The 11,961-nt window shown below is 41.0% G+C and overlaps 2 protein-coding genes across 19 annotated transcripts in view; both read left to right on the plus strand.

The window, feature by feature from the left end:
* The window catches only part of LOC144458271 (uncharacterized), a 43,934-nt gene extending 39,575 nt beyond the window's left edge, over nt 1-4,359 (plus strand). For all 7 annotated transcript variants that reach the window (XM_078164565.1, XM_078164568.1, XM_078164569.1 and 4 more), the window contains 5 exons: nt 385-504; nt 675-998; nt 2,718-2,834; nt 2,948-3,069; nt 3,156-4,359. In XM_078164565.1, coding sequence (XP_078020691.1) covers nt 385-504; nt 675-998; nt 2,718-2,834; nt 2,948-3,069; nt 3,156-3,230 — 758 coding nt within the window. In that variant the 3' untranslated portion in view covers nt 3,231-4,359. The remainder of the gene's footprint in view (nt 1-384; nt 505-674; nt 999-2,717; nt 2,835-2,947; nt 3,070-3,155) is intronic.
* A 512-nt stretch (nt 4,360-4,871) lies between these two features.
* Nucleotides 4,872-11,961, plus strand: part of LOC117258886 (NLR family CARD domain-containing protein 3-like) — a 68,016-nt gene continuing 60,926 nt past the window's right edge. For 11 of the 12 annotated variants that reach the window (XR_013488632.1, XR_013488636.1, XR_013488633.1 and 8 more), the window contains exons 1-3: nt 4,872-4,946; nt 9,474-9,623; nt 9,788-9,892. Coding sequence is in view for 6 of the 12 variants with exons in the window: in XM_078164580.1 (XP_078020706.1) it covers nt 9,493-9,623; nt 9,788-9,892 (236 nt within the window). In the remaining 6 variants the exon portion in view is untranslated. The remainder of the gene's footprint in view (nt 4,947-9,473; nt 9,624-9,787; nt 9,893-11,961) is intronic. The other variant, XR_013488637.1, reaches the window with a different exon arrangement.

Here is an 11,961-nt window from a genome sequence, read left to right on the forward strand (position 1 = left end):
ATTTTCAGACAAGAGGAACTCCATCATCATTCTGAAAAACTAGTTCTAAGTACCCTAATTTTTGTTGTCTCCGTACTTAAATGACTTGGAATGATTGTAGTTCTTCTGCGTTCACAAGGAATGCGAAGCAGTTTTTTGCCTTGGGTTTGTTGCACGAATACAGCCACTGGAGAATTTTCTTGAAGTATTTCACAGTAGCGAATATTCACCCTTAAAAGCTATGCTTTCAGTTGTGCTGACTAACTTTGGAAGGCAGCAAACAGTGTAGTGTAGTGGGTGTAGTAAAGTACAACCAACAGCTGTCAGTTGACGTGAACATGATTAACATGGAGGCTCCGTGCTTTTCTAGAGGGGCTTAATACTCGTCTCTGTCTTCAATTTTAGAGGAAAGTATGAACTTTGTGACGGTAGACGAAGTGGGAGAGGTGGAAGAAGAGGAGGAAAAGGAAATGGTAAAAGCAAGAACTAGAGGACGAGCCAAGAAGAGAACCAGACAGACCCCTGGTAACACAAACACACATTTATATCTTTTATACAGTCATGTTGTTACCCGAAATCTAATCTCTGCAGACTCAAAAATGAAAAATTTTACATAAACTTAGTTATTTAAGAATATAATTTTCAAGTTTTCCTTTCATTTGTTTGCACAACCAATTCATTGTCTTTTACCACAGTGAGAAAATCTACCAGAGGGAAAACGGTGGCTGCAAAAGACGAGAGAGAAGAAGAAAATGAACCAGCTGGCACTGATGTACTGCCTCCCACTTCACTCGATGGCTCCTCGTCACTGGACAAAGATCCGTCTACGTTTTCAAGTGACGGCCAGACTGAGATCCAGAAGACAGAGGCAAAGGTGGAATCGGCAAGCCAAGCAGACATCACTGCTCCTTCTGCTGAGCAGGAGCCTCCGCCGGAGCACCCTGAGAACCAGACGCTGGAGATATGTGTGGAGCAAGGAGAGGAGGAGAAAGAAGGATGGAGCAGGGCGGGCATAAAAGGTACAGAGAGCTGAAAGAATGATGGACAAAAGCCATTTCCACACCAACAGTGAAATTCTATTCTTCAGTTTGAGGATATCGTTCCCACTGAGCTGGTATTTTGGACCAATGAATGTTCATCTTTCTGAAAATTCTCTCAAAAGTGGAGGAAATACTTGAATTTCCTTGTTTGTCAGAAACACTTCACTGGCCTACCCTTTACCTACCCTTTATACTTACCTGCAATGCTTGAATAAGAAAAAGATTATTTGTCCAAAAATCAGTCTTAAATTTGGTTAAAACATGATCTTGAAAAGGTCTTCAAAAGCATTAGGTCTAAGTGTTTGATATGTGTAGCCACCCTAAAAATCCCATTCGTAAAATATTCAACTTTCTTTATGGCTCAGTAAAAATGTTCTCAAATGCTTACATTACATCAGTGTGTATATTGGACAGAAAGTTCACACCTTGAGTTGGTGACATCACACCACATCATAGAGGGTCGCTCTAAAATCTCCTGAGAAAATTCTTTTTAACTTGGTCCCATTACCACAATTTTCATACATTTTTCATACATTATTTTAGGTCAAATTGCCTTCATTCATTCATTCATTCATTCATTCATACAATCTAGCTGCTGAAGCAGATGGATTAACACATTTGACCATGTGAGCCTGAAAGTGACAGGAACAACGAGCAACTGCTACAAAGAATTCAGTGTTAACTGAGACCAGAAATCTCTGGAGGAGAAGAAGACAGTGCCAGCTGTGTAACCTGCTGCCATGCTCACATTTTGACACTACACACACAAATTTCAGTGTTCATCAGGTTGGCCTGTCCCTTACTGAATAAAAGAAATGTAAACACACACACACACACACACACACACACACACACACACACACACACACACACACAGGGCTTGGATGTCTTCAGGCTTTTTTATCAAGTTTCATACATTATAGGTATGATTCAACTTTTCAGCTACATTCACACTTTTTAAACCCATTCTCGTTTTCATACTACTTCTTATTGTTACACATCTAAGCCAGCAGTGTAATGCAGCATCAGCTTTTCAACACACCTTAAAATATTTCACAATTTTTATACAGTATTGATATTATTCAACTTTAAAACCAGCAATTTAGTTTGACATTAGCTTTAAAAACAAAAATATATCAGTAAAAATAAAAAAAACTTTTAGCCAGCAACTCAAGTTTTGTTAGAATTAAAAAACAAAAGAAAAAATAACAAAAAAAAACTTAAAGTATTTCACTATTTCTACTACTTCATCTCTTTCTGACACATTTACACCAGCAATTCAGCGTCAGTTTCAAAAATCAGCGTTCACACCACAACTTTTTCAGAATTTCCCTTTTCTAGCTTAAAAGTCAGTCTACCTCTGTGTTCTGTACGGTTGTTGAAGTGCACCCACCCCATACCCCTTTATGAAAAGGAGGTATTAACCAAACTGTGCCTTAAAACTCTAGGTCTGAACCAGACTGGGTGAACGTTACAATCTTAGGAACAAGTGAATTTTTGGCATTTCTGATAGAAATATGAGCCGAAACAATGAAGCAAAATTGTTGCAGATGAATAATTTCTGTTGATTGACCAAGCAGTCAATCATTTTGGTTCTATGTACATTGCAGCGCGCATATAGAAAACATCTTTTCCCAGATATTAATGTGTGATTGTCGGGGCTTAAATGATTCATAGATTGTCCCCTCTGTTGTTAAGCTGTGAGTAAACGGAGGAAGGAGCCTGTTGGACCTGAAGCAAAGCGATCTCGTTCTCAGTCTCCATGTGTCGCTGCCGACGTCAAACTGCCTGTGTTTAAACCCAACAATCCCCTCGGTGAGACACACACACACACACACACACACACACACACACACACTCCCACTTTATTTGACAACGATAGATGTTTTGTCACACACACACCCCCGTGTCACTGTCTCATCCTTCAGGTCAGGAGTTTGTCGTCCCCAAATCAGGGTACTTCTGTAATCTCTGCTCTGTTTTCTACCTGAACGAGAGCACCGCCAAGGACCTCCACTGCAGCAGCCAGAGACACTTTGACAACTTGCAGGTACACACAAACAAACACACAAAAGGAGCCACACTAAAACACACACTTGGTCTTACTCTGTGTTTGTTTTGTTTGTTGTTTTTCAGAAACATTACCAGAAGCTGAAACAGAAAACATCAAGAAGTTGCGCGCAAAGTTCTCAAGGCTCCGTTTCTGATTGATAGCGACTTCAGCTACTGGCGGAACTGTACTGGGTGTACAATATGCCATGTGGATCATAATTTTATTTTTATTTTTTTCATATAAATGTGTAAATTATCTACCACAGTAAATATTTTAGCATGTATCGCCTCAGTGGGTTTTAAACTCCCTCCAGCTCTACAGTTTTGGTGCCTTGCTCTGCGGACAGTTGCACAGTTGTAGAAAAACCAGGAATCATGAGCTGAGTCAAACATAAAGTCAGTGACGGTTACATTTTCGAAGGTTTGGAACTTTAAACGGTGCTACATGACCTCTTTTACTCATCGATGCATAATTACTACAGTTTTTTTTTTTTTTTTTGCGAACACGGCATTTACATTTGTCTGATTTTCTGGAAATGGGTTTAAAACCTGTCAACATTTTGACATTTTGGATGCAACATGTAGCACCTTTTGAAGGAACTGTTACTCTGTGAGCCTGTTAACCTGTTTTTAAAGTTGAATAAATGAAGCTTAGAATTTCATCCTGAGTACGATGTATAAAACTCAGATAAACAACCACTTCAGCTTCGGTAACCATACAGCTGAAAATCCTTGTCACGGTTAGATCGTAAGTCGTCGAAATCTAGTGCTTGGGCAGTGACTTCTGGCGTCAGAAACCGACGAAAAAAGCCGTCCTTTAACGTCAGCATGATGTGCCACAGGTTGCCATTATAGTTTAAGAAAGAGCCTGTATGTATACGTTAAATTTCCTGTGAAACAGAAGTGTATCTCGAAAGAAGACAATGCATGTAACAGACAGAACTTCACACGGCGTCCCAGAACGTCAACAACCAACGCACCCAGGGCACCTTGGACGACCAAATGATGAATGTGTTGGTTTGACAAACGTGAGAAAGATGAATGATAAGAATTATTATTTTGTCTCTCAGAGACAATGTAAAGACAGTTTTGTTGTTTGTAGTTTTGGAAAATGTGTGAATTATTTAATGGTCACGGTCAATACAAATCACAGAGCTGAGCTTCGGGGATGTTTCAGATTTGTCTGTCCTTCTGAAAATGTATCTGAAACAGCACCTGCTCCCAGTTTTGGCAATTTTCTGGTGTAAAATGACATTTTTACTCTGTAATAAACTGTATATCTAGTAAACCCTGACAAATGTGTTTATTACGTAAAATATTTGTGGTGTTGTGAGAACGTTACATCATCCTGACATGTAAGTACACACGAAGTCAGTTAACGTAAAACTTAATTACATCACTGACATCAACAGGCCTATATTTGGGACAGGTCTTTAATTCCTTTCACACAAAACTGTTGCTGAGCAAAGATGGGAAATACAATCTGTTTATTTAAATGAGTATGAATATTACTCGCATAAAAATTAGGCTTCAAATACCGCTGAATCATTCGTGTGATGTAGCGCTGACAGAGATGTGAGATGAAATAAAGTCAAAGCAACATTGCGTCATTTCTTTTTAATTGTCTTGTTTTAATTTCTGATGTTAATGCACCAAAATAATAATAATCCTAATAACAGAGACTGTTGAGGAGTCCCAAAGCTCGACTCTAAGCACAGTCTCAAGTCTCTGTGTTACTCTCAATAAATGAGTCAAGGGGGGGGGGGTGCCAACAGAGAGGAACAACGAAAGTGAAAGTATAAAGTCAGTGGTGTGTTCAGACTCCATTTTAAACTGCGCAGAACAGTGAGAGGAAGACAGGTCGTCTGAGACACGGTGAGTGTTGATGTTTATTCATTGTTTAGTGTGTTCTAGGGGAGAGTAGGGTCGGTTGGGTCAGTGCCACATCTTCAGCTTCATCATCACACTTGCTTTTACCACCACCATCATCTGACGCTGTTTTTACAACCAGGCTTTTCCTGTTAAACACGAGGCCTGCGCGCAGCTACGGATCTGCGCGCTCCGGTGCTTCGGGCGCGCGCTTGTGTCAACTCTTTGAATGTGCGTCACAGTGAAAAGCTGTAGTTTATAGACACACAGAGAGAAAAGGGGGACTCTGCCGAGGGGTTGTGGCGCAGTTTTGTTGCAGAGTAAGATGTTGAGTGTACAGTCAGCTCTCCCTGCTCTTTGTTAGAGTGAGTTTTGGTTTCCGCCCTCAGATCAGATCAGTGCACGGACACTCTCTAAACTTTAGGCTCGTTGGAGATAAACTGCGCCTGATCCACCTCATCCCTCCCACCGTTCCCCGACTCGGGCTCTGAGCGCTCTATCTGCACAGAGCAATGCGCTGCCTTCCAGAGTGGGTGATATGCAGTAGTGGTGTAAGTACCTGGCTTAAACCAGGATATGACATTTCTTAACTTCTACCACTCAATACCAACACATTATTATCATTATTTATTGTCCTCATTTTTGCTGCATTTAATCATAGGTCACTGTTTATGTTCAACATATTGTACCACAGTAGCCAGAACTATAATATTACTTTCAATAATGTTGTTGTAAGCTACTGTCATTACCTGCATATATATATATATATATATATATATACATATATATATATATCATTGTGTCATGTGGATTACTGTTAATTTATTATGCTGATCTGTACGACATCTATTGCACATCTGTCCGTCCTGGAAGAGGGATCCCTCCTCAGTTGCTCTTCCTGAGGTTTCTACTGTTTATTTCCCCCGTTAAAGGGTTTTTTTGGGGAGTTTTTCCTGATCAGCTGCGAGGGTCATAAGGACAGAGGGATATCGTATGCTGTAAAGCCCTGTGAGGCAAATTGTGATTTGTGATATTGGGTTTTATAAATAAAATTGATTGATTGATGTCAGGTAGGAGTTAGCTGACGTTTTTTCTAGCTAGGAAACGTTACAGGTGGTCAGTACCACTGTCCTCTGTATGAATTGGAATGAGAGAAGCTAGCTGTTGTGTCATGTGCATGTGTTAATATTAAAGCCAAGGTGCTACTGACTAGCTAACTGACTGGATGCCCATTAACATTATAACTCCTATTGTGTGTGTACAGACAGACAGCCTCATCATGGATATAAGATTGTTTTTTTTTTGGGGGGGGGGGGAAGAGCCAGGTTCAGGTAAGAGTGTAAGATCAAATGGTCTGTCTATGTAGAATGATGTTGTAAGTTGGATCAATGTATCAGTTTATATCTCTTATTAGATATAAAACGCATTGTTTAGTTATTTGCCTTTTGGCTGACAGTACAAAGAGAGAGAGAGGAACAGAGAGAGGACTTTATTTATTAGTATTCTTATCAGTATTTTTGGTGCTCACTATAGGGGGCAGGTTTACTCCAGAAACATATGTAACGCAGGAGTGTTAAAAAGTTAAAATGATTAAAAAGGTGTATGTGAAATTTAAAATCAGGCGAGAGAGAGCAGTTGTTTAAAACCAAGAAACCACAGATGCATTAACAGATATACACTGATATTTATTCCCAGAATAAAATCAGGTTAAAACCACAGGTGAAAAGTCCATAAAAATGATAAGACCTGGGAGCTAATAAAAAGGGGTGCTGAAAGGCTAAAATGAGGGAAGCTAAAACTAAGGGGCGATAAAAGTCCAATAAAACAGTTCGGGGGCTTATCTGTAGGGGGAAGGCCACCACACACTTCCAGTACGCCGGCGGGGATGGCTCGGTCACCGAAGAAAAGAGAGCCGCACGTCCTTTATTCGGTCCCTGGTCTCCTGGCTCCGCCGCTCTGCACCGTCGTCCTCTTCTGGCACGGTCTCGAGCTATCAGAGGCAAGACGGCAGTCACTGCACTTTTACACAACCAGCTATCGTGAGTCGCACTTTATCATTTCAGACCGCTACTCAAACTTCTTCATGGAACCTGCCGTCAATCAGCCACCTAGCTCCTCCGTCCACTGGGTGCTCTGGCGTGGGTCCTGCGGTCGGTGTTCTTCCCAGTCAGACTCACCGCTTCCTGCCACTTCCTGCTCCTTCGCCTGCTCCGTGTGTCTCGTCTGTGTTGCAGCTTTCTCCGCTCGCCTTCTTAAAATCTTGGCAGTCTCTCAGGTGCGATGATTGGGTTTAGGGGTGTCACAACTAGGACAAGGTTTTCAGAATAAAAGCACACACTCCCAGTGTACAAGACATGCAATAAAAACACACAATTAAAAATACACCCTAAAAAGCAAACATATTACAAGTTAAAAACACTGGGAGTTTAAAATACACACAATAAAACGATGACCTTACACATGTGACACATATATACTGTTTATGTGTATGTTGAGGAGCTGCTGTATCAAAATGAGTTGTCTTCCCCCAGAAATTAGGGTTACGATATGTTTCTTTTATGATTCCAATCCATTCCTCTTTTGCTGTGGCTCAACATTTAAATAACCTTTATCAGATTTGATGGTTTAGTCACAGACTTTCCCAAAAAGTGTTGTGCTTTTCTTTCACAAATGTGGGAATGAAATTGCGTTAAAATGTACAAAACAGTGAAATTTATCTTGCCTGGCCGGGCAGCTCTCTGGGTGCTCAGCACTCCTAAACCTCTGATCCTAGAATCGCCCCTGTCTGACTATGAGTATTTTTGTTGACCTCAAAAAAGCTTTTGATACCATAGATCATATTATTCTTCTTAACAAACATATGTTATCAGAGGGGTAGCACATCAATGGGTTTCTAGCTACTTAGAAAACAGAAAGCAGTTTGTGCAGATAAATAATGTAAAATCTGAATCATATCATATAAAGTGTGGAGTACCTCAGGGGTCGTTCCTTGGACCAAAACTGTTTATTTTGTATATTAATGATTTTGTTAATGTATCCAAACTGTTCAAATGTATTCTGTTTGCGGATCATACTACTTAATTTTATTATGGGGAAGATATAACACAGGTGCTGAATGTGGTTAAAAAAGAATTTGAAAGAATAAAAACATGGTTTGATGTAAATAAATTATCGCTAAATCTTGAAAAAACAAACTTTATGATATTTAGTAACAGAGGGAAAGGCACCGATGCTTCAATTAATATCGATGGTATTGAAATTAATAGAGTAAGGGAAATGAAGTTTTTGGGTTGGAAATCACATTTAAATTATACAAAGGTGAAAATATCAAAAACAATTGCTGTGTTACACAAAGTAAAGGATTTATTAGATAATAAAGCATTGTACATTTTATACAACACCATGATTGTTCCGTATCTGACCTACTGTGTTGAAGTTTGGGGAAATGCTTGTAAAACATATACTCATTCAATTTTCATTTTACAAAAAAGAGCAAGAAGAATAATCAATAGAAAACGATATAGAGATCCAACAAATCCATTATTCCTTCAGTTAAAATTGTTGAAATTTCATGAATTTGTAGATTACAGTATTCTGCAAATTATGTTTAAAGCCCATAAAAAAACTTTACCAATCAATATTCAAAAAAGATTTGAAAAAAGAGAAAGCAAGTATAATTTAAAAGGAACAGAGATCTTTAAAAAACCAAGATTCAGAACTAAACTGATGGAACGTTGCATTTCTGTGAAAGGAATCAGTTTATGGAACAATCTGAACAAAGAAACCAAAGAATCCAAGTCAAACATTACATTTTAAAGAATAATTAAAGCCAGTATGTTAAGGAAATATATTGAAATATGTTAGTTATGTTTGATTGTCATACCCATTGTCATGAAAGGTATAGGGAACTAAAAAGAACGTGACTGTTTGTGTCTTGGCCGGCAGCTATTTTATTTTATTTTTGTTAATTTTGTTGTTGTTTTAATTTAAGTGCTTTGTAAATTGATTTTTTGGGATAAAGAGGCAGATTAAATAAGATTATTCTTCTTTCTGCTCCCTTTCATTCAGATTTGGGAATGTTGTGTTTATATTGTATTGTTTTTGTTTTTTTTCTTTTTTTCAATAAATGAAATAAAAAAATATATTTCATACAAGACAACAGCTTTCATTAAAGATCAGTCAGGTATAGTCAGGGCTTCACATCTGTACACATGTTAGTTTAAGAATCACCACATCCCACTGACCACACATCTCTGTGTTGTTAAATACTTGACATTTAACTAAACTGTGCCTTTCACGTTTGGGTTGGGCTCTAAAAAACCCGATTGTTAGCAGACGCCTGTATCTGTTCAGAGATCAAATTATTTTCATCACTATTATTTTTATTTTGTGGTTATTTAGTGTCAGTACAGAAGTGTCCCAACTGACCCCGCTCTCCCCTACTGTATGTCATAGAAATACCCAGCCAATATGTAATCATGTCCTATAAATAAGAAGTTACTGACTTCATCACACTGTGTATGTGTGTTACAGTTCTCTCAGATTTGGGAAGATGGCTGATTTGGAGGCAGACGAGGACAGATCAGAGTCTCCAGTGTCCAGCTGTCAGCTGTCTTTGAAGAGTGACTGGTCCATGGGTGATCCTCCATTCTTCAGTAATGAACCTGGACCCTCAGACACAAAGTAAGAGACTGCACACACACAGTCTGGCACTGCACACTGCACCAAACCGCCGATCCATCTCACGTTCAGTAACTCTCTCATATAGGTTGGAGGACTTGTTGTAATGTTTCCTCTGGTCTTTACAAGGACTAATTATATGTGTCAAACATTTGTTGTTTCCACAGACAGAGAGCAGAGTCTCCAGTGTCCAGCTGTCTGTCTGTGAAGAGTGACCGGTCCAGAGATTTTCCTCCAGTCTTCAGTAATGAACCTGGACCCTCAGACACAAAGTAAGAGACTGCACACACACAGTCTGGCACTGCACGTGTAAGAAAAATGCTCAACTTCAGCAAACACAAATGAAGAGACTCGGAGAACCATGGAGAAAAGTTACACTTTTTACACTCCCAGTGTACAAGACATGCAATAAAAACACACAATTAAAAATACACACTAAAAAGCAAACATATTACAAGTTAAAAACACTGGGAGTTTAAAATACACACAATAAAACGATGACCTTACACATGTGACATCCCCCCACTGTTTGACGTTGACAGTCCCTGCAACGTAAAAATCAATTCAGTCTCTGTGTCTTTCTGGTGGATGAGCAAAATTAGGCCGAGCGGAGCATCGTGGCGCTGCTTCCAGCTCTCCATCCTGAGGAGGCATGGGCATGGCTGCAGGTAGGAACCCATAAAACAATGGTTCTGGCAACCTTTGGGTCTCTACAAGTCTCTGGGAGTCCATTTTGGGTCCACTGGATGGCGGTAAAACATCTGCAGGGGGTGCTGTACACAACTTTAATGCATTCCTATGTACAGTCTGCTCGCGGCCACCTCTCTCTGGTTGTACCCTGTACACCACCCCTGTGTCCCCCACCTTGTCCAAAATCACATATGGCTTAGCGCTCCACCATGTACATAATTTCCCTCTGCCTTGCCTGTTTCTCTCCCGTACCCACACTCGCTCTCCTGGTAGCAGTGGCATGGCTTTGGCCTTTTTGTCATACTGCTGTTTATGCTGAGCAGCTGTCTCATCCATCCTCTGCCTCGCTATACTGTAAGCTAAGGAAAGTCTCTGTTGGTGATCTTTCACCCACCCACCTAGCTCGTGACGAGATTGCTGGGGGCCCACCCCTAGTTCTATGTCTACAGGGAGCCGCAGGTGTCTGCCAAACATAAGAAAAGAGGGAGCATAGCCTGTTGAGCTATGTGTTGTGTTGTTATAAGCGTGTACTAGCTCAGGAATGTGCTCAGGCCAACGGTTCTGCTTAACTGTTTCCAGTGAGCGAAGCATGTTCAACAAAGTCTGGTTAAAACACTCTGCACTGCCATTCCCTGCTGGATGGTATGGTGTTGTGCGGCTTTTGGCTATACCATAGGTGTCACAGAGCTGCTTCATCAAGGCTGACTCAAAGTTAGGGCCACGGTCAGAGTGAAACCGAGCCGGACAGCCAAAAGGCTGGATTACATGTGTCCATAGTGCTCTCACTGTTGTCTGAGCTGTCTGGTCACGTGTGGGAATGGCCCAGGCAAAACGAGTGAACAGGTCTGTAGCAACTAGGATGTTTTGGTAAGTATCTGTGGGCCGACCGCGAGACAGAAAATCTAAACCTATTACTTCCAGAGGACAGGACACAGTAATAGGGTTTAGTGGGGCCCTGGGCTCTACCTTCTCCCTTTGCAGGCTGCAGGCGACACAACCCTGGAGGAAACGACGTACCTCCCCCACCAGGTCCGGCCAGTAGAATCTTCGCCGGATCCGAGACAAGGTCCGGTCCACACCAGCGTGGGCAGCCGCCTCATGGGTCTTTCTCCAGACTTCTTGGCATCTAGAACTGGGACACACAATCTGGAAATGTTCTTCATTAGAACGTGGGTCAATCACCCTCCGACACAGTAAATTACCCTTGCTCTGGAGCTTCTTCCACTGTTGTAGTATCTTCTGGGCTCTGTGGGACATAGCATGTCGTTCAGATCCTGAGGGTTTTACTCGCCTGTCCACGTACCCCTTAACCACTTGGATATCGGGGTCGCTGGCTTGAGCCGCCTCCCATTCTCCATCAGCCCACTCCTCACTCTCTCCTCTAGGGGTTAATTCCACAGCTGCTGAGAATGCAGCCTCTGCATCGGTGGGTTCAGCATCTGGGGTCTCCACTGGGAACCTAGACAAGGCATCTGCATTCACATTGCTTTTACCTGAACGATACTTGACATTGTAGTTGAAGGAGGCGAGCTGAGCAACCCAGCGCTGTTCTACCGCGCCAAGGCCTGCTGTCTGCAAATGAGCAACAGGGTTATTATCAGTATATACTGTAAATTGCACACCAGTCAGGTAATCTTTGAACTTTTCAGTT

The sequence above is a fragment of the Epinephelus lanceolatus genome, chromosome 22, assembly GCF_041903045.1.
Source record: "Epinephelus lanceolatus isolate andai-2023 chromosome 22, ASM4190304v1, whole genome shotgun sequence".
Lineage (NCBI taxonomy): Eukaryota > Metazoa > Chordata > Actinopteri > Perciformes > Serranidae > Epinephelus > Epinephelus lanceolatus.